Raw genomic sequence first — 18,363 nt, 5'->3', positions numbered from 1 at the left:
GGTGATGAAGTAAGTTGATATTCCCATTTCTTAAAATACCAAACCTGAGGAAAAGTGCTTGCAGCCTCCTGGACAGATCTGGTGTGATGGAAGATTTGTTAGGAATTGGCAGAGGCTGCCCAAGGATGTGGTGGAGTCACTGTCCCTGCAGGTGTCCAGGATATGTGTGGACATGGCAGTTCAGGGTAATGTTTAATGGCCATGGTGGTCTTAGGTTGACAGTTAGACTTGATCTTAGAGGTCTTTTCCAACCAAAACAATTCTATGATTCTATAAAGACCTCAAGGCATATATATCCTCAACCTGACCGCCGAAGGTAAACACCAACATACCGTGCTGCCTCTTGGGATGTGCTTGAAGTCAAACTGAGATTTAATAGTATTAATAGCCCTTGAGTTTTGTGACTACAGAGTTAAATGTGGGAAAAGAAGCATAATTATAAATATTTCTGCTCACAAAAGGCTGGTTTAAATAGTAAATAGATAAACAGATTTGACAAAGTATTCTGGTTAGCTGTGTTCTTCTGTTTCGAGGAACTGTGAATACTGTAGAAGTTTTAAGTTTCTAATCAGCTAATCTCTATGATAGTGCATACCCTGAGGCTTACAAGCATGGCCTGCAGTAATATCTCTACTGGAAAATCCAACTATTGTAGTTAATCAGCAAGGTCTCAGACTTCCTTGTAGCCACAACTGCAGCAAGGAGTAACACCACACGCCATCTGCTGTATACTCCTATTTTTAGTTTATATGGTAATACAAACTAGACAAGAATGGGGACTTGTTCTTCCTAAATGTCTTTAGAACCACATTTTTGTAATACACTGAAGAATTTTCTTCTTGATAATACAGACCCCAGCTTTACAAAACTTGAACAGAAACTTAACAATAAGAACAAGTAGCCCCATTTATATCAAAGGAAGTATTCAGAAACTTAGTTAGGAATGTGCATAACAAGACAGAGCCTTAAATATTTATTACCAGTGATATTATTTGTGTTTGCAGCAATGAATCCTCTCTGCAACATGTACATATAGAGCAAGAGACAACACCCTGGAGAGTTTGCAATAGGAAAGGCAGACCCTAAAGAATGGGATTTACCATGTAAGTAGAGTGAATTTCCAATAAATTTCAGATGTAACAGGAGGGCAACAATTGTTTATCCTGTGCACAGACCATCAGTGAGGAGCAATCTGCCCCACAGAATTGAGTGTGAACTAACAGGGAAGGGCAGGGAACAGGCAACTGCATTGCAGAAGAGCTAAACTGTACCTTGCTCACACAAAGAAGTTATGGGAGAGAGGCCTGTGACAAAGCTAGATATGTACTCAAGGTAATTCAGTTTATTACAGCACAACTGCACAATTATCTTTCATGGTGGTGTTTTTGCTCACAAACCCAGGCCTCTTTCGATCCACACACAACCCTGCAAATACCTCTTTTCAAAATCAAAGCTCCCTCTCCTTGACTTTCAGCTGCTTCTCAGTATCCATTTCTATAGTGTTTCTTGCTGTTTCTCTTGCACATGCAGAGCTCCACCATCTGGTCCTCATGGCATGATATTTTACACACACGCCCCCACCCTGAAAAATCCCTTGGGCCACATGATTCACCATCTATTCAGACCTTGCCATGTGCCTGTTTTTTGTGTAGTAGCCCCTACTGATGTAAATCCCTTGTTTCATAAGGGCTCTCAATTGCTTTTTTCACTGAAGGCAAGGTGGCTGTGACACCTGCCAGTTTCTAAAACATTTAACCCAGCCTAAAACATTATTGCATTGTTGTTTGGCTGAGTAGGAACGATATATTTTTTCCCCATTGGGAAAAGTATTAACTTTCTAGACTATTAAGTAATGTGGAAAAATTATATTTCAATAAGAAAATTTCCTTTCTGCCTTTTCATGCCTTAGGAATACAGTTCCTGTTTCACTTGGCTGAAGTAGCCCAGGTACTAAATCAGTGCAGAAATCTTTCAAGAAACTCTACATAAAACCTGTCCAAACGCTACCAAAGAGTGCAGAGGGCTATGAAAGAAAACAGGACAGCAGTCTGCAACAGGAGGTGTTAGCTGAATTGGACACACAGCTCAGCAAAATCAGGCAGCAAATATTCAGGCACTTTGATGTAATTTGGACAGATTTTGTTCATAAACCACACACTGACTGCTACCTAGAGAGCAGCAGTTTAGGAAACACCTACTGATTCTTGGGGTATTTTCTCTGGTATGCTATAAATCAGGGGTGCCAACTACATGGGCCAAACTGGTCTACCTGATGTGTGCATGGTCAGCCTGCCATGTTTTGTATCTCACCTTTCATTAGAAAATGAGTCCTTGGCTTTGCATTAGTGAGGGGGAATCCCCCTCGACTTTACAAATGTAAAGAGTGTGTAAATCAAGGTGGTAACGCCTCAGCCTGATACAATAATGCTACGGAGCAGTGTCAAATTTCTGTTCCTCACTGAAATGTGAGTTCTGAAGCCAAGTTGTGTTGCAAAAACTGGATAGTAACACAAGGTTAAGATCATCCTATGCTTTTCTGGGACATCAAACACAATGACTGATTTCTGCAAAGCATGAAATGAACAAGCAAGTGTCTGCCAACACCACCATAATTCTGCCCCCGCAGATCTGGGCTCTGTGTGTGTCTCCCAGATGTGCTGGCACAGCTTCACTGAGTGATGGGGAGGCATTTGTCAGCACAGGCTGGCAGAGCTATTGCAGTGATGCTGGATCTCATCCTCTACCTCTGTGCTGAGAAGTGAAGCTGGAGATTCACTGGAGAGTGAGGGATTTGCAATGCCTTGTTTCAGGCAGTATCTGCAGGTTGTGTTTGCGTTGGTAGCTGTGGTTGGTTTTACCATGGGAACAGCCAGAAGCAGTGGGTTCAGGAGGGATGCACAGGCTCACTTGTGGCTGAGTGAGAGCACAAGGCTATGCTACAGAGCTGTACAAAAGAAATCAGCATCAGGTGCTTTTCTGCATCCAGATCTGCAGCAGGGGATAAATCCCATCAGGAAGTAATTTTGGGGAACGTAGGGAAAATAGCTTTCCGTGCAACACAATGCATTTTTGCTTGGTATCCAGCCCATCTCTTTAGTACACACCCCTCAAATCCCTCTGGTTTATGCATTCCTGCATTTTCATTAACCAACACTCCAGCTGACCCAGCAAGCACTGAGATGTTATTTCTTTCAAAATCAGAGCACTCTCTGCAGTATGTGCTTTCTTTAGATTGCTTTTCCCCTCTTCTCCCATTCCCAAAGTATGTAATTCCTGGTAGAGATTTTCATTTGATGTACTTGCTGCTTTAGAGAGACAAGGAATAACTGACATCAATAAGGTTGCATGTTAATTAGGATGGTCACAGCCTCAGAGTAGGAGCTGCAATCAGCTTCTTTATCCCACAGCAGGGACAAGCATGTAGTTGAGTTCACTGATGATGGCCAGATCTAGCTTACACTCCTCAAAAGTGGGTTAGTAGATTCCACTAAACCTGAAATGTGCTTTTTTTTTGTCAGGCTTTTAAGAAGCTCAAATTGCTCAGTATGCTTTCCACTCGATGAGATACAACACAGTCTAAACAAACACGTGTTTTTCAGAGCCATTAGAAGACCCAGGCTTTGATCCACACCTCATTGATGCATTGGCTGTGCAAAAGCTGTCACTCTTGCACCTGGCCCAGGCAGGGAGCTCTCAAACATTTTGGACAAGAATGTGGGGAAATTGGGAATATTCATAGGAGGAGAAAGAGAGGTGGCAAAGTAGGCTGCAAGAGAAAGGAGTGTGGATGAGACAGAGGCAGGCTTTTGCTGTGTAATGTATGGCACCAACATTAACGGGCAGCTAATGCATGAAGTTTGCATCCTCTCCTCTGGTGTTTCTGCATACTTCCTACAGGAAGGCAGCAACTGCAGACTGAAGAGGTGATAAAATCCTCTGTTTATACCCCTACGGGAGACACCATCATTTCTGCCTTGTTTTCAAGTACTAGCAGGAAGCACTTGCTCTGTCATCTGGCTGGGAAGAAGCTCATGGATGCAGGTTTGGAAGGAGCCAGAGCATTGCTAGACAAAGGACGGGCCCAAACTGAGTTTCTCTCAGAGCTGTGAGTAGCCATTAACCCAGCCAAAGCAAACCCTGCAAAGAAAGGAGAGCAGGCTAATCAGTAACTTGAGGTTCTGGAAATAAACCCCGTTGTAATTGTGTCATGTTTGCTTTAGAACTGCGAGTTTTGGCCTGTGCCATACTTGTAGGAGCTGGACAGGTTGACAGTGCAGAATGGCCTGGCTGGAGGTCCTTGCTGGGAGCCACTGGGGCAGGTCAGGAAGGTGTTTGAGCAGTCATGGTGGTGGTGTGGCGCGCACAGTCACGTAGAGGGCAGCAACCTGCCAGCACAGCACAGGTCATGGCCAGACGTGGACTGGCACACTGCCCTGCATGAGCCCCACACCACTGTCCTTGATGGCACGTTTCCTGTGCGTTTCTCCCTTCCTACACACATTTCACCCTTCCTGACTCCCATCATAACAACAGCATGCTGTCAAGTTCCAGATTGCTTACTGGGATTAACACAGTAGCTCTGATTTCTTAAGGTGGGGATATTTCCTGGTTAGAGCCATTCTAACTAAACTGAAATCTCCTAATGCTAAAAATGGCCCTGTGTGAAAGGCAGATGAAGCTACTTTTCAAATGTCAGGGCTTTCAATGATCTTAGAACTCTAACAATAGTATAGACAGAGCCTGTTCAAAGACACATGACTCAAGGCAAATGGAAGAATGAAGCAAATATAGCTTCCCTCTGAATCAGGCATCTTGGACAAAAATCTTCCAAGTCCAAAACACATTTGGCAGTGTATTTATCACATTCTTTATTGACTTGAAATACAAACACACACACTGATCCCAAAGCAAATCCTTCCACTGTAGACCTGGATAAGCACCTCTATCTTCCTTTTGGGACTCAATTTTGGACTTAGAGAAAAGTGTTCTCAGCCAACAGGCCTCCAAGCAAGCCAGGGCTGGCCACACAGGGGAACAGCTGCAGGAGCTTGAATTCCTTTCCCCACCCTCCTGTACAAATGTGGCCCTCAATCCCTTGTCTGGAGGAGCCAGGGAGAGGGACACACAACTCCTGCACTCCCCAGCCAGCTCCAGTGGCATTTCCTATCCCACAGCCAATTGCATGTTAGGTGCTGAGACCATGAGGTTCTCTTTTCATGTGGGCAGCAGAACAGCGGTGGAACCAGAATCTCTTTTGGTCACAACACTGCCACAGACGTTTGTGACACTTTTTTATCCTCCCTTATGCAACCTGTCAGGCATTTGTGATAATTTACTGGCACTGGAACCACTTCCTGCATGCCTCTAGCAGCAAGTATTCCTGGACTGCTGGCAGGCATTGTGTAGGGAAAAGGAAAAACAACGTGCAGGGGAAGGACTCAGGAAGTTCTCCATCAGCAGCTCCCAGAGGGAGGAGAAAAGCAGTGACATCTTTGTGATTTTGTGGAAACTAACTTCAGTTAAGAATTAGCCATCCATTCCATGATTAGCTATGGCCTGCCCTCTAAGGGTTAAAACAAGGTGTCTGAAAAAGGTATTTTAATTTAAGACTTACCTGGAAGAAACAAAAGAAAACCAACTAAAGCCAGTATGAAACTAAATAAGAAACTAGGCAAAGATAAGAACAGAGCTTGCAGGAATCAAGCCTTAACAAAAGGCTGGGGCTAAGCAGCAAGAAAACCAGAAATGGCAGGGATTGGAATGTAAAACCTACAGTTCACTACCAAACATGAAAGATGCTGTTGTATTCCACACCTCCTCTTCTTGGGTGCAGCTGTCTCCACAAGGTGAAGGGCAGTAATGAATCAAGCTCCTTCCCTCTCTTCCTGTATTTTCCATTCAGTTATTTGCAGGCTGCATGAGTTCTGCTTTATTTCCCCTCTCCATATGCCGCACTCTGCTCCTGGGGTTTTTTTATTCTGAACTGTGCATTTGGCCTCTCTCCCATTTCTTTCTCCTCAGTGTGTGCTCCCTGCTCTGCTAAGATCTGCTGTCTTTGTAACCTCTGCTGTGCACATATGCTGGCTCTCCCTCTCCAGTCCCCCCTGCCACCCTGTTTCTGGGCCATCAAGTGTCCCTTCGCTTTGCTCCAGCATTTTTGCCAGGGGGCCCAGCAGTGAGCCAGAAAAGGCACAGTTTTGTTATAGCCACTGCTCCCGTTTTCACGCTGCCAGCTCCTCTCCACCGATCAAGGGGAACCCATGTTGCTCCCATGGTACAGCTGATTGGTAGGAAGGCAAAGATGGCTCTGCAGCTGCTTAGCAACTGGGAGCTGCTGTTATGCGGCAGTGTAGACAGGCAATGGATAGCACAGCATTTGCTAATTCTGCCTGTTCTGGCCCACTCATCTGAAACCTGCAGCTTAGTGGGCCAGATGGGGCACTCCCAACTGTCCTGTCAAAAAATAAATCAAGATGGGGACCCTTAACTGCAGATTTGAGAGCAATGGCTGCAATGTCAAGGGCAAAATGGTCTCGGTTTCATGCAGTACATTCTTTCCATCACACCAGTTAGAAAAAACTGCTCCCATTTGTAAGCTAAACTCATTCCACCTGATCTTTGTTACTGCTTTTCTATCTGCAACATTTTACACTTCATCATTCATAACCAGAATGTTCCCTGTATGGTGCTGCATTTGTTAAAAAGGCTCACAGGTCTCCAGCTACCATCACATCTAGATTGTTTAATGATAGGTGTCCAGATACACAAGTATTTTAATGCATAAATGTCTTTTTAGATTACTTATCTGTATCTTTAATTTCCTTCTGATGCAAAAGCCAAATGGCCACATTCTTTAACTTGTACATTCTTTTCATTCTTGGTTTGCTTTTTTTTCTTGGTAAAACTGTACTCTTTAGGCCCTGAAACCCTGAACTGTTTAGTAATTTGATGGCTTTAGAATGTTGATTAGAATTGCCAACCTTCTGGATTTATTTCATCATTGTTACAATCCTGGAAGTATTCTAAAATACAATCATTTATACATTCTGATGGGCTCACAGTTTCAAGAGCAGCTGTATTTCAGTAGGCAAGAAGCAACACAAAACCTTCTGCAAGTGAGGTGTTGAAACAGCTTCTTTATAGCTCAGGAATGATTAGATCTCTGAAAGCACTCACTACCCATCTCACAGAGGTGGCTTTATCACAATACTAGAAGAAATTAAATGAACAGATACAGTTTAGAAAGAAACCAAAACACCCAGCCCTGGCAAATATCCAACATGTCCATCAAAACTTGTATGGATCTTAAACAAAGCAAATGTTTGTTCCTCCACTGGGTATCACCACACATCTCTTTGCACTCAGGCAGCCCAACAATACAGTGCACTCACAATTCCCTGTCATAGTTCAATGCTTCCATCCCATGCATCTTCAGAGCACACAGGTGAAATCTGTCAGAAGGTTGCTTATTTTGGCTGAGAAATTTCTTAGAGAGATTATCTGCTGTTTTAGGAAGAAATAAAAAACTTCATGGCAAAAAAAAAAAAAGAACAGGCAAGTACTCGTCCATATTCCTACTCAATATTCCTTTGATATTCTTAGCCTGGTTTCCTAAAAATAAAACAGTCTAATGTGACTGTGTTGTTCTATGTCATTTTTTCCTCTCCTTCCTCCAATCTCATTCAAATTTGGCACTGGATAAAAAGTCCCAAACATCTTGAACAAACAGCTGAGTATGTAGCAGAGGCACCATCGAGATGCTGGGGAAAGGCAGGCAGAACTCAGCCCTTGCCTGCACCAAGGGGCAGCACTGCTGCCTGGTTGGGCCCTGTGGAGCTCCCAGACAGTACATTACCCCTTGCTTAGCTGTACAGGGCAAGCAAGACTGGGAGAGATGGAAGATTTGTCAGGGTCCCTTTATGGACACAGATCCACAGGAGACAAAAGCTTTCTGAGCTTCGCTACTGAGAAACTGTTTTAAGAAATTCAGTGGTAAATGGTAGTAGCACTAGTAGGAATGTCTCCAAAGGGCGCTGGTGTGCCCTACTTCAACCCCTGTGAAGTATTCATGTGATTATGAGTAGAATGCAAGAGCAAAAAAGCACAAGGAAATGGATTAGAATCCATCCCCACAGTAAGGTATCAAAATGCAATTGTAACCTAAACTCCTTGTCTTTCTTCTATGGGTCCTGCAACTGCCTGTTTTGGGCCCTACATTACTTAATTGCTACATTACTAACACCAGAGCAGGCAAATGCTGCACCATGCCTCCTGGCTCCCTTCCAGCTCCTAAACAGGGCTTCCTTCCCATGAAACTGGGGTGTGGTAAGAGGATGGTGTACATCTAGACCTCCTCCTGACACAATATTGACATGGCTGAAGTGTACACACACCCAGAACCAGGAACCTCCTACAGTGAAGACAGAAGCAGTTGTTTATCTGGAATAAAATAAAAAATCATTACCAATCAAGTTTGTAGGTGACACATAACAGTAGCAGAAGGGGGTATACAACAAAAAAAGACCATTGCAAGCAACGGTGCTGTCTAAGGATTTGTCCTTTTCAAGAGGGCCGAGTGTAAAGCCCTATGTGCAGAACAAAGAGCACAACCTACAGTATGAGGATGCCATCTCGAGAAGGAGAAAATCTGAGAGTATTTTAGGAGCTGTGCTAGGAAACCAGCTGAATGTGGGCTGGTGTAATCCCTGGATGCCTTACAAAGACAGCTCAGCCAGGAGGGCTGTTGGCATGGATGTGATCACCACTGATCGCTCTGTTCCCTTCTTCTCTGATCAAAATGGTGAAAAACTGGAGTGTTCACAGGGAACCACAACAGGAATGATTAAGGAATTAGTGAAGATGGACCCGAGGGGGAGCTCTGCTAGTCTGCTGGAGTGTTAAATGCTTGATCAGCCTGTGCACAGCTACTCAGGGACAGAAATCTGGTAATGGAGCACTCCTCCATCAAGCAGACTACGAAACAGCAACATCCAGAAACTGAAAGCAGAAACTAGACAAGTTTAAAAAGGTATTTTGATTTCTAGTCTGTCAGGTAGATTTTGATGCAAATAACTGACTTAAGTCTTTATTTTACTCTCTGTCACAGCCCATTTTAAAATGACAATCTCATGCTTATCTAAGGTGCAGGTACGCTGTAGCTAAATTCTTTCCACTGAGAAAAAGCAGCAAATGCACAAAAATCTTATGACCTGCATAATGCAGGAAGTTCAACCAGATGAACCTAGAGCTCCTTTGTCCTTTATAATCTATTATTGTAGTTTCCTTGCAGAAGCAGTAGATTGTGACATGAAAACCTTCAAGATAAAGGATTCTGTGTACAAGCCAGTCTAACACAAAATGTTGTAAACAGTCATGATCATTGGCAAAACAGCTGCATATTTTTTATTTCATTGTGCTCCCCAATCTAATTTACTCTTGTTACAACACTTTGCCAAAGAAATTAAATCGATTCTTATTGATAACAGACAGTGAAATACTTAGCATAAGGGTTTTCCTCTCAGCAATGCAGGGGAGGGACACTGTGGGCAAGAATAAACCCCTTTGCTTCAAGAATGTTCACAGAGTCACTACAAGCTGTTCAAATGAAATAAAATAAAAAACCAACCACCAACTGGTTTGACTTCTCCCCCCCCCCCCTTTCGCCTGAAAGATCTCTCTCTAAAGATTGCACACAGCAAACCAGGGTCAGTCTAACTCAAGTATGAAAGTCTGGTTTGACCTTTCTGGGATTTAAACACGCTGTACCAGAACATTTAGCTTTTCAGATACGAGGTTCAGCCATGAAACCACCCACTCTGAGAGCACAACCGGTCTCAACCGCCTTGGTGACTTTTAAACTACAACGAGCATTACAGTCATTTAGAAACTCTTTAAAATGGAAAGAAACGTTCAGCTCAGACTTACAAAAACAATTTCCAGAAGTGCTGAGGACCCCCCCAATTCACAGGGTCCACATGGCGGGCTCGCTGTACAACGCCTGCTGCCCCAGCAATTTCTGGCCCTGGTTTGCACGTACGCAGCGCCAGGCACACGCGCTAGGACCTCTCCCAGCTGGAGCAGTTCATGGATTCTACCATCGGGAACGGCTGTCCTGAACAATGATTAATTGCAGATGAAGATCACAGTCCTGGAAAAATGCGCAGAGAGGTGCAAGTACAGACAAAGCTGCCTAAGCTCCCAGTATTATGGTCTGCCTGAATAGTTTCAAAGCCTGTGTTAGGCAGAGCTGGTCTGCTTCAGGGTTAAACAGACTAATGCTAAGGTTTAAATGCAGGTATTACCAATATGCAAGTATCTATTGAAACATAAATATAAAATCCCAGGGAAATTTAACAGCCAATGTTGTTTAAATCTTCCTTTTTTTTTTTTTTTAAACCACTTCACATGCTGACTTAACTCATTATGATGCAAGCTGCAGAAACGTTTTCATTGCAGTTCAACAAAAAACCTCTGCAAAACTAAGAACAGACCTACATCGTACTTTGATCTCCGCGTCGCCTGCTTCGGCCATTTCCAGGAAGCTAAAACGCTTTTCACCTCCATTGAGAAACAGCAGAGGAGCGTTTTAATGCTGTTTAGCTAAGAATAACGTCACCATTTCTTCCAAGTTTACTAGTAGATTATTGTTTGAAGCCATTGTAAACCAGGAGGGCTGTTGCAGTACTGGCAGGAGCAAGGGCCAGGCGTTTCAAAACGATCTGGCCGGACAAGGCGTCTCACAGGGACCGAGGTTCTGTCAATGGCTCCAAGTGCCGCAGCCCTGAGAGCAAGGCGCAGAGGAAGCGTCGTAAAGGCAGCCTGGCACTGCGGATACATTGTGGCTTGTTGGTTTTTTTTTTCCTTCCCCTCCATGGAAACGTGTTATGTTTTGTGCGGACGGTTTGTCGCTTGTTCTTGACAGAGCCTGACCCGGTGAGGACCGAGGCGGGTATAGAGATGAGCATATGCCCTCGCGTCGTTGCGAAAGGCGCACGCTGCGGTGCCTCCTTCGCGGCAGCACCCTGCTCCCTCGCAGGAAAACACCCCTGAACCTCGGCACATACCACAGCACAGGTTTTACGAACCATCGGTACGGCTGGTTCTGAGCCGCAGGAACTGGCGGGCAGGGCGCACCCAGCCCGGCACATGCCGCTCCCGCGGGCAGCCTCTGCCAAGCAGCCACTTACCTTCTCCCTCCCACAGGGTCCGCAGGACGGTCCTGCTCTAGCCTTAATCAGGGAGGCCACCTCACTACCAAGTGTTTGCTTTTCCTCCCTGACCTGCCCTATGAAGTGGTTGCTCAAGACAGACTTTTCCTAGCTCACCTAATTTGGGTCTGCAATGGAGCACAAGGTGCAACTCCCCGCAGAGAACAGCGAGGCTTGTGAAGCTCCGAAATAACCCCCACGCCTCCACCCAAAGCAAGATGCAGAAAAAAAATTGCTTGGGAAAAAAAAAAACACCACCAACCACACACAACACTAAAAAAAGAAAATAATTAAAAAGGAGGCACATATAACACCTCGGATGGCCATGGCGGCTCGCACTGCAGCACGGCAACCGGCTCCGCGCCAGCCCAGCCTCAGCTGCGGGCCCAGCGAGCTGGGCGCTGCAGGCCGGGCCGGGCCATCCCATCCTACCCGAGCTGCAGGCAGGAGGAGGCAGGGTAGCAGCTGCCCCAACAGAGCGGCAGGGCGATGGCGGAGGGGGGAAAGCCCAGGAGGGGCAAGAGAAGGAAAACAACAAAGAGCCATGTGACGAGCGGCGGGGAGCGGCGGTCGCGCTCCCCCCGGCGCGTTGGCGGGGAGCCTGGCGACGCCGCCCTGTTCCTCCTTGCAGCTCATTTGCCTGGCTTTCCCCCTTCATCCCCCACCACTGCCTGGCCTTTTTTTTTTTTTTTTTCCTTTCCCCTTCTCCTCTTTTTTTTTTTTCTTTTTTAAGGCGGGGGGGGATGGGGGAGGGGCAGAGCTGTTGTTTGTTCCTCTTTTCCCCCCTCTGCATTAGGCTACTTTAATCTTTTAGCATTTATGAAAGCAAGCCAGAGGGAACTGCGGTGGGGGGAAGGGAGGCAAGAGAGGGGCGGGCGGCGTTATTTATAGGCACCCAGGGCTTCGCTTGCATTATACGAGCTGCCTTTGTCCTCTCCGCTTGGCCTCCTCCACACTCCCCCCCGTTCCTCCCTCCCCCCCCCCCCCCCCCGTCCACCTAGCCGGGCTGGAGCGTTGCCAGCCCCGCCGCCCGCAGCGCTGCCTCCCGCTGCTGCAGGGCGCTCCCCGGCGCGGCCATCTTGTGCGAAGCAGCCACGGGGAGAAAAATTCACCAGGCACCCTGCTCCCTCGGCTTCGCCTTCCACAACCCCTCAACACAGCGGTGCGGGAAGGGGGGGCGGGTAAAGGGGAGAGAGGGAAAAAGAATATATACAAAAAAGCGCCATTTTCCACCAGTGATCGGGATGCGGAGCGCCGCCAGGCAGTGGGGGAGAGCCCGCCTCGCCCCAGCCCTGAGGAGAACGCGGCGGTGAAGGAGAAGCCATGATGGCGGCTACCCTCACACAACATGAAGCACGACCGGGAGTGCCCTGCCCGCTGCCAACCACCTCTCCCGGCGCCCGGGACACGGTGCTTTCGCAGGCTTTCACATAATAAAACCACCAGACTACGTCGGGGAGGCCATTTTCATGGGCAGGGTGGCTGCACTAAAGCACAACTGCTGTGAATATCAACTGCGTCACGGCTCTCCAACTGTAAAACTCAGGCTGCAAAGGGTCCCTCACATGGAAGGAAACTCCCTCATTTCGGATTTACTTCTAGACCTCCTTTTGCCCCTCTCTCTCCAAGTCATTGCCTCTCGGTATGAAGGATTTTACAGCTCTTTTTAGCGAGACATCCGCCATTAGACTCCGTCTTGAAAAACACCCTGCCCCCATTTTGTTGCCTTTTTTTTTTTTTTTTTTTGGTCAAGCTTCTGTAATTAGATGGATAAAACATGTAAGGGATCCCTAACCACCACAACCACCGCCTTTTCGCCTTTTTTTTTTTTTTTTTTTTAAATGAACCTCAGTAACATCTTACTGTTCTCAGGCAGATTTTTTGTGCGTTCAATGTAAGAGCCACGCAACGCCTGCAGTGGATCCACGGCGCCTCTCCGCAGAAAAAAAACAGTACACCAGGGCTGTGGACGACGAAGCGCTTTGTGCGGGGAAAAAAAAAAAGAGAAATCCCTCCCTGAAAATAGACGTTTCAAAGACGCTCTTAGATGTATCTGAGGAGGAGATCGCCAGCGCTCACACAGACGACCATTAGGATCTTTCCGCCCAGGACAATAACGTTAGCCGCACAGGCCTGGTCTATGTGTTTCTCTGCAAGGGCAAAAGGGTTTACTTACCCGCGCACCATAGTTGAATGCAGCTCTGAAGGTGAAGTTGTTAACGCTTTTTAAAAATAATGGCTATAAATATATATTATCTGTGTGACCACTTCTCTCGTTAAGTTTGCAAGTCAAAGTGGATCTTGTTAAAGATAGTTAAAAGGATTTTTGTGTAGCAGTGGTCTAGCATCAAAAAGGGAAAAAGGAAAAAAAAATAGAGTTGTCCAGCTATGTTGACTGACCGTATGCAGCGAGGACTCCTACTCGAGGCTTAAATCTACCTTCCTGTGGCAGATTTACTCTGTACATAAAAAGGACGTTCAGTGTTTTTCCACAGAGCACGCAGACACCAAAAATATTCTCCTAATTAGCCTGAAGGATGCACATGTTGGTGTGAAAACACCTGGTTAACATTTACCGGTTGTAAATAACTTCTCAGCATCTCTTAGCTCAACATCTTGGCAAAATAGCTACATATTTTGCTTTATATGCAAAATATTTCCAAAAAAGCATAAATTGGTTTAGATCACAGACAAAAAAACAACAACTGTAAGACATGCAAATGAAGGTTTAGCAATAAGGACCACTTCAGTAACATTAACATGAAAACTACACTTAGCAAGGACAGAATGGATTGGGTACTTACAACGTAAGAGGAAACAAAGGAAAAAAGCTTATGGTAGAATAGCTTTTTTTTTTTTTTTTTGCCAGAATTCACTATTCCTATACCTGTATTTAAAACATTACCTTGTTAATCACCAAAAGAGTTAATAAAAATGGCCAGGAATCAAGTGTTTGATACAGGAAATACTCTAAAATTTATTGTTGAGTCATCAGCTGTATAAAGCTTAAAATCCCCCAAAACAACAACGAAAAAATTAAAAATAATGTATTTACTTTCTTTTGTTGGCATTCGAAATTGCTAACTGCTGACATAGGGTGTGCCATGACCTAGTTACACAAGACAAAGATGGATCCCGAATCATAAGGGAAAAAAAAAAAATCCGCATTTTTTTTTTTTTAAGTTTGGGTTGGCTTTTTTGTTTTAAATCTTCCTTCTTCAGTGAGTCCTCTACCATGGTGCCAGACATTAAACACCACCCTGAGCGCTCCCCGCAAGTGGACGGTGTGGATTCATATGGCAGATCCCCCGTTTTGGAACAAAGGAAAAGCCCAGTTGGCCATTTCGCTCCATTGCAGAAAAATGGCTGCCTGGTTTCTCGGCCTCTCCTTTGCTGTCTGCTGAAGGATGTTTTTACACCGCCGTCTAATAACTCAAGCCCCATGGAAGCTGCTCGCCCATTGGCTGCCGCCGCCCCACTGCCTTTAACCAGCCAATTGCCCGCCCGCGGCCGAGGAGCCGCCGCCACCGTCGCGGCCCCACCGATCGGCTGCGGCCCCGCCATGCTCCCGCCGCGCTCCGCCCGACTCCGCGCCCCGGCGAGCGGCGACGGGACCGCGCCGACCGGCCTTTAATACCTAAAACAAAATGGAAGCTTCCCGCTGATTGGCTGCCGCCGGCCCCGGTCCTTTAATAAGCAAAACTGCTCCCCCCATCAACTGCTGCCTTGTGTCCCCGGACGACGGCACCCCGTCTGCTGCCGCTGCCACCACCCCCTCCTCCCCCATCTGCAGCAGGGCGGCGGGCTCCGCGCTCCGCCCGGTCCGGTTCTCACTGAAGTCTTCCCCTTAAAAAAAAAAGGCCCAACAAAAAACCCACCCAACTTGTCCCACCTATAGGTCCATCTTGTTTAGAAACAGTTTGCACTAAGGTAAATGCAGCGGGCAGATTCCACTCGCCCCCCCGCATGCCGTTAAGCCCGGGGCGGGGAGGAAAAAAAAATCAACCCAGCCCGGCGACAGCCCATGCGGCGGCGCTCGGCGGCGGCGGGGCGGCGGCGGGCGGCCGCGGGCCGGGGGCTGCGCGGCGCGGCCGCCGTGAATGTGCAGGCGGCGGAGGGCGGTTAGGCGTTCGCGGCGCTCGCAGCGGTGTATTGTGGGAGGCCGCCGCCGCCAGCAGCGAGCACACACAATATGTGGTGGCTCGCGAAAACGGGAGGCAGGAGCCTGGCGGCCAGCCCGCGTCGGTAACCGGTCCCATGTGAGACGAGAGCTCGCCTTTCGCCGCCCGGAGACGATCGGCCGCCGAGCGCGATGTCTTTCCGAGAGATCAAGGCGGGGGAAAAAGCCAAGCACCCTGAAGATCATGGCAAAAAGCAGAGTTCAAGTGAGATTGGGTCTTTTTTTTTTTTTTTTTTTTTTTTCCCCCTCTCCTTTCCCTTTCCTCCTTCTCCTTCTCTCCTCCTTCTCCCTCTCTGCCTCTTGTCTGGCTGGGGTGGAGGGGGGGACCTGACTGGCAATTCCCCCATTTTAGGGCTCTCTTCGCGGTGGATTTCCTCCCTGCCTGGGTGTGTAGAGCGGGCGGCTGGTTTAAAAAAAACAAAAAACCCCGCACAACCAAAAAACCCCCAACTAAAGCCAACGAAGAGGTCTTTGTTGATTATTTTCTTTCTTTTTATTTTTTTTCTAACTTTATGGTTTTGCGTGTGTGTGTTTTCTTTTTTTTCTCTTTTCGCCTTCCCCCCTTTCTACCCCCCGACCCCCTCTGTCCAGGTTGGATCAACGGAATGGAGAACAGCACGCAAGCTAGCACTTCTGTCGAGAAAAGAAATCACCATTGGAGAAGTTACAAGTTGATTATTGACCCGGCTCTGAAGAAAGGACAGCACAAACTCTACCGTTACGATGGGCAACATTTCAGCATGCCTGTGAGTGGGGGGCGGTCATAGGTTTCCCCCATTGTCTTGTGCTTTTCCCCCCTCTGCCTCTGTCTTACCGGCGTTTTGGGGGCTGGGGGGTCCCTCCGGGTCGTGGTAATCCCCACTGTAGCAGATGTCTGTGGGAGGGGGTTTGGGGGGGGATACGTGCAGCCACCAAAGTTAGTGCCACCTGACACTGTGTATTCAACTGTCAGGAGCCCGAGGAGGAACCCAAACCTGCGGCTTTCTTTCTGTGTTCCCAATCTGTGTGCATTTCCCAGCAGTATTGCAATTTGACACGTGTGTGTATGTGTGTGTGCGCTTCCCCCTTCCTCTGAGATGGCCCGTGCTTCCTTGGGGTTTATTTTTTCTTTAATTTGTGTTTTAAATTTCAAGCCCTGTTACTGCTGGTTTTGTGCTTTTCTCTCCTTCCTTCAGAACTCGGGAATCGCTCCTGTGGATTGTGTCAGGGATCCCAGAATAGGGCGAATATGGACCAAAACTAAGGAGTTGGAGCTGTCTGTCCCCAAATTCAAGGTACTGCTCCAACTTTTGGGTTTAGCTCTATGTTCTTGTTTATCTAGGAGTGAAGCTTGAGTTGCAAATAGTTTAATGGACCGTTCAAATGACAGTCATATTCCTGTTAACATTATTATTTAACAAACTGTTTGACAATAATCCTCTTCTATAACGATAACGAGAAATCAATGCATCTGTCTAACGAGATCATTTGAAGGTTTTGGAGCTCGGTCTTAGAGGCTTCTTGGGTGGGGGGATGCTGGAGGGGGCTCCCTGCTGACAGGTTTGCTCAAAATACCTATTTGTAGCCCAGAAGGGAGCTGGTCTCAATGAACAGTGCAGCGGCAGAGCCTTGGAGGCAGTTTTCTTTCCCCAAAGTTTACAGGATGTTTTAACCCTCTCCCTCCCATGTCATGCTTATGCCCTCCCCAGTGCTCGTTAGTGATGACAATTATTTGTATTGCCCCCACCTTGTGCCCATTTCCAGATTGATGAATTTTACGTGGGGCCAGTGCCTCCCAAGCAGGTCACCTTTGCCAAGCTGAATGACAACATCCGCGAAAACTTTCTGACCGACATGTGCAAGAAATACGGTGAAGTGGAAGAGGTGGAGATCCTCTACAACCCGAAGAACAAGAAGCACCTGGGCATTGCCAAAGTAATCTTTGCCACTGTCAAGGGTGCTCGGGAGGCTGTCAAGCACCTTCACAACACCTCTGTCATGGGCAACATCATCCATGTGGAGCTGGATACTAAAGGTGAGGGGGCACATTCGTCTGTACATGTTTGTGGTTGGCAGTGCCCCTGCCTGTCCCTCTCCTAAAACGAGAGGCTGTTGCAGCCTGCAAGGGCCCTGGTGATTAAAAATATGAAGGGAGTGCTCCTGTCCCCATGAGCGGGTCTGATTTCTGGGGCCTTTGCGAGTCACGTGGAGCCAAATGTGTTGTCTGTTGCTAGGTTACAGCCCTGTAATTTGCAAAATGCTGCCATCCTGCCCATCCCCTGCCTGTGCCCATCCCCTGCTCTTGGAGGCCTTCAGTACCCCCTATCTCCCCATCCCAGGCTGGTCCTACTCAGCCACCTCCCTGGGCTGCTGGACCCTGTGGCATCTGGCTTTTACGAACTTGTGGGTTTGGGGCAAACCGTAGGGTGGTTTCTGGGACCCAAATACCTGGATTCTGCCAGGGGCAGTGGGGCTGGGTGCTGTCCTCTGCGTGCCTGGCATTTCATTGATACTTAGCAGCAAAGTGGAGGCTGGCAGTAAAAGAGTGCACACGCAGCACTTGTCAGTGTGCGTGTGAGTGTGTAAGTGTGAGACTGTCTCTTAAAGCGACAGCAGCTCCCAGTCCTGAAGGGAACCAGTTCTCAGCCGCAGCCTTGAGCCACAGGGAGCTCAATTAAAGTTTTGGAAGTATGAAACCGTTGTGTTTCATCCCTTTGCATTTTCTTTTTCCTCCAAGCATGGCAGCAAAGGGCTTTGCTAAAATGTGCCTGAATTTTAGAATTAGCTGAGGAGGTGCAGATCAATTCCTGCTTGTACTTCTTTGCCGCAAGCATGGCATTTCCAGCTTAAAACTTGCTTGCTACGCTCTTTCTTGGGAAGAGGATATGTTTAACACCTTTTCCTTGAAACGCTGATATTTTTGTTCTATTATAAAAGATTTCAGCAATCTAGCACAGGACCTATATGGCAGCTGGTGTGGCAGGCTGTAAGAGGGTG

At 47.1% G+C, this 18,363-nt stretch overlaps 2 protein-coding genes across 2 annotated transcripts in view; both read left to right on the top strand.

The window, feature by feature from the left end:
- Positions 1-18,363, top strand: part of P2RX4 (purinergic receptor P2X 4) — a 271,548-nt gene that overhangs the window by 246,734 nt on the left and 6,451 nt on the right. The gene's annotated exons all lie outside the window — the stretch shown is intronic.
- Positions 15,292-18,363, top strand: part of SETD1B (SET domain containing 1B, histone lysine methyltransferase) — a 50,859-nt gene continuing 47,787 nt past the window's right edge. Inside the window, exons 1-4 of the mRNA XM_054172973.1 lie at positions 15,292-15,592; positions 15,979-16,133; positions 16,563-16,661; positions 17,131-17,401. Of these exons, the coding sequence (XP_054028948.1) occupies positions 15,520-15,592; positions 15,979-16,133; positions 16,563-16,661; positions 17,131-17,401 (598 nt within the window). The 5' untranslated portion in view covers positions 15,292-15,519. The remainder of the gene's footprint in view (positions 15,593-15,978; positions 16,134-16,562; positions 16,662-17,130; positions 17,402-18,363) is intronic.

Source organism: Dryobates pubescens, chromosome 25, assembly GCF_014839835.1.
Source record: "Dryobates pubescens isolate bDryPub1 chromosome 25, bDryPub1.pri, whole genome shotgun sequence".
Lineage (NCBI taxonomy): Eukaryota > Metazoa > Chordata > Aves > Piciformes > Picidae > Dryobates > Dryobates pubescens.
The sequence above is the reverse complement of the archived record's forward strand: the minus strand, read 5'-3'. Positions and strand labels throughout refer to the sequence as shown.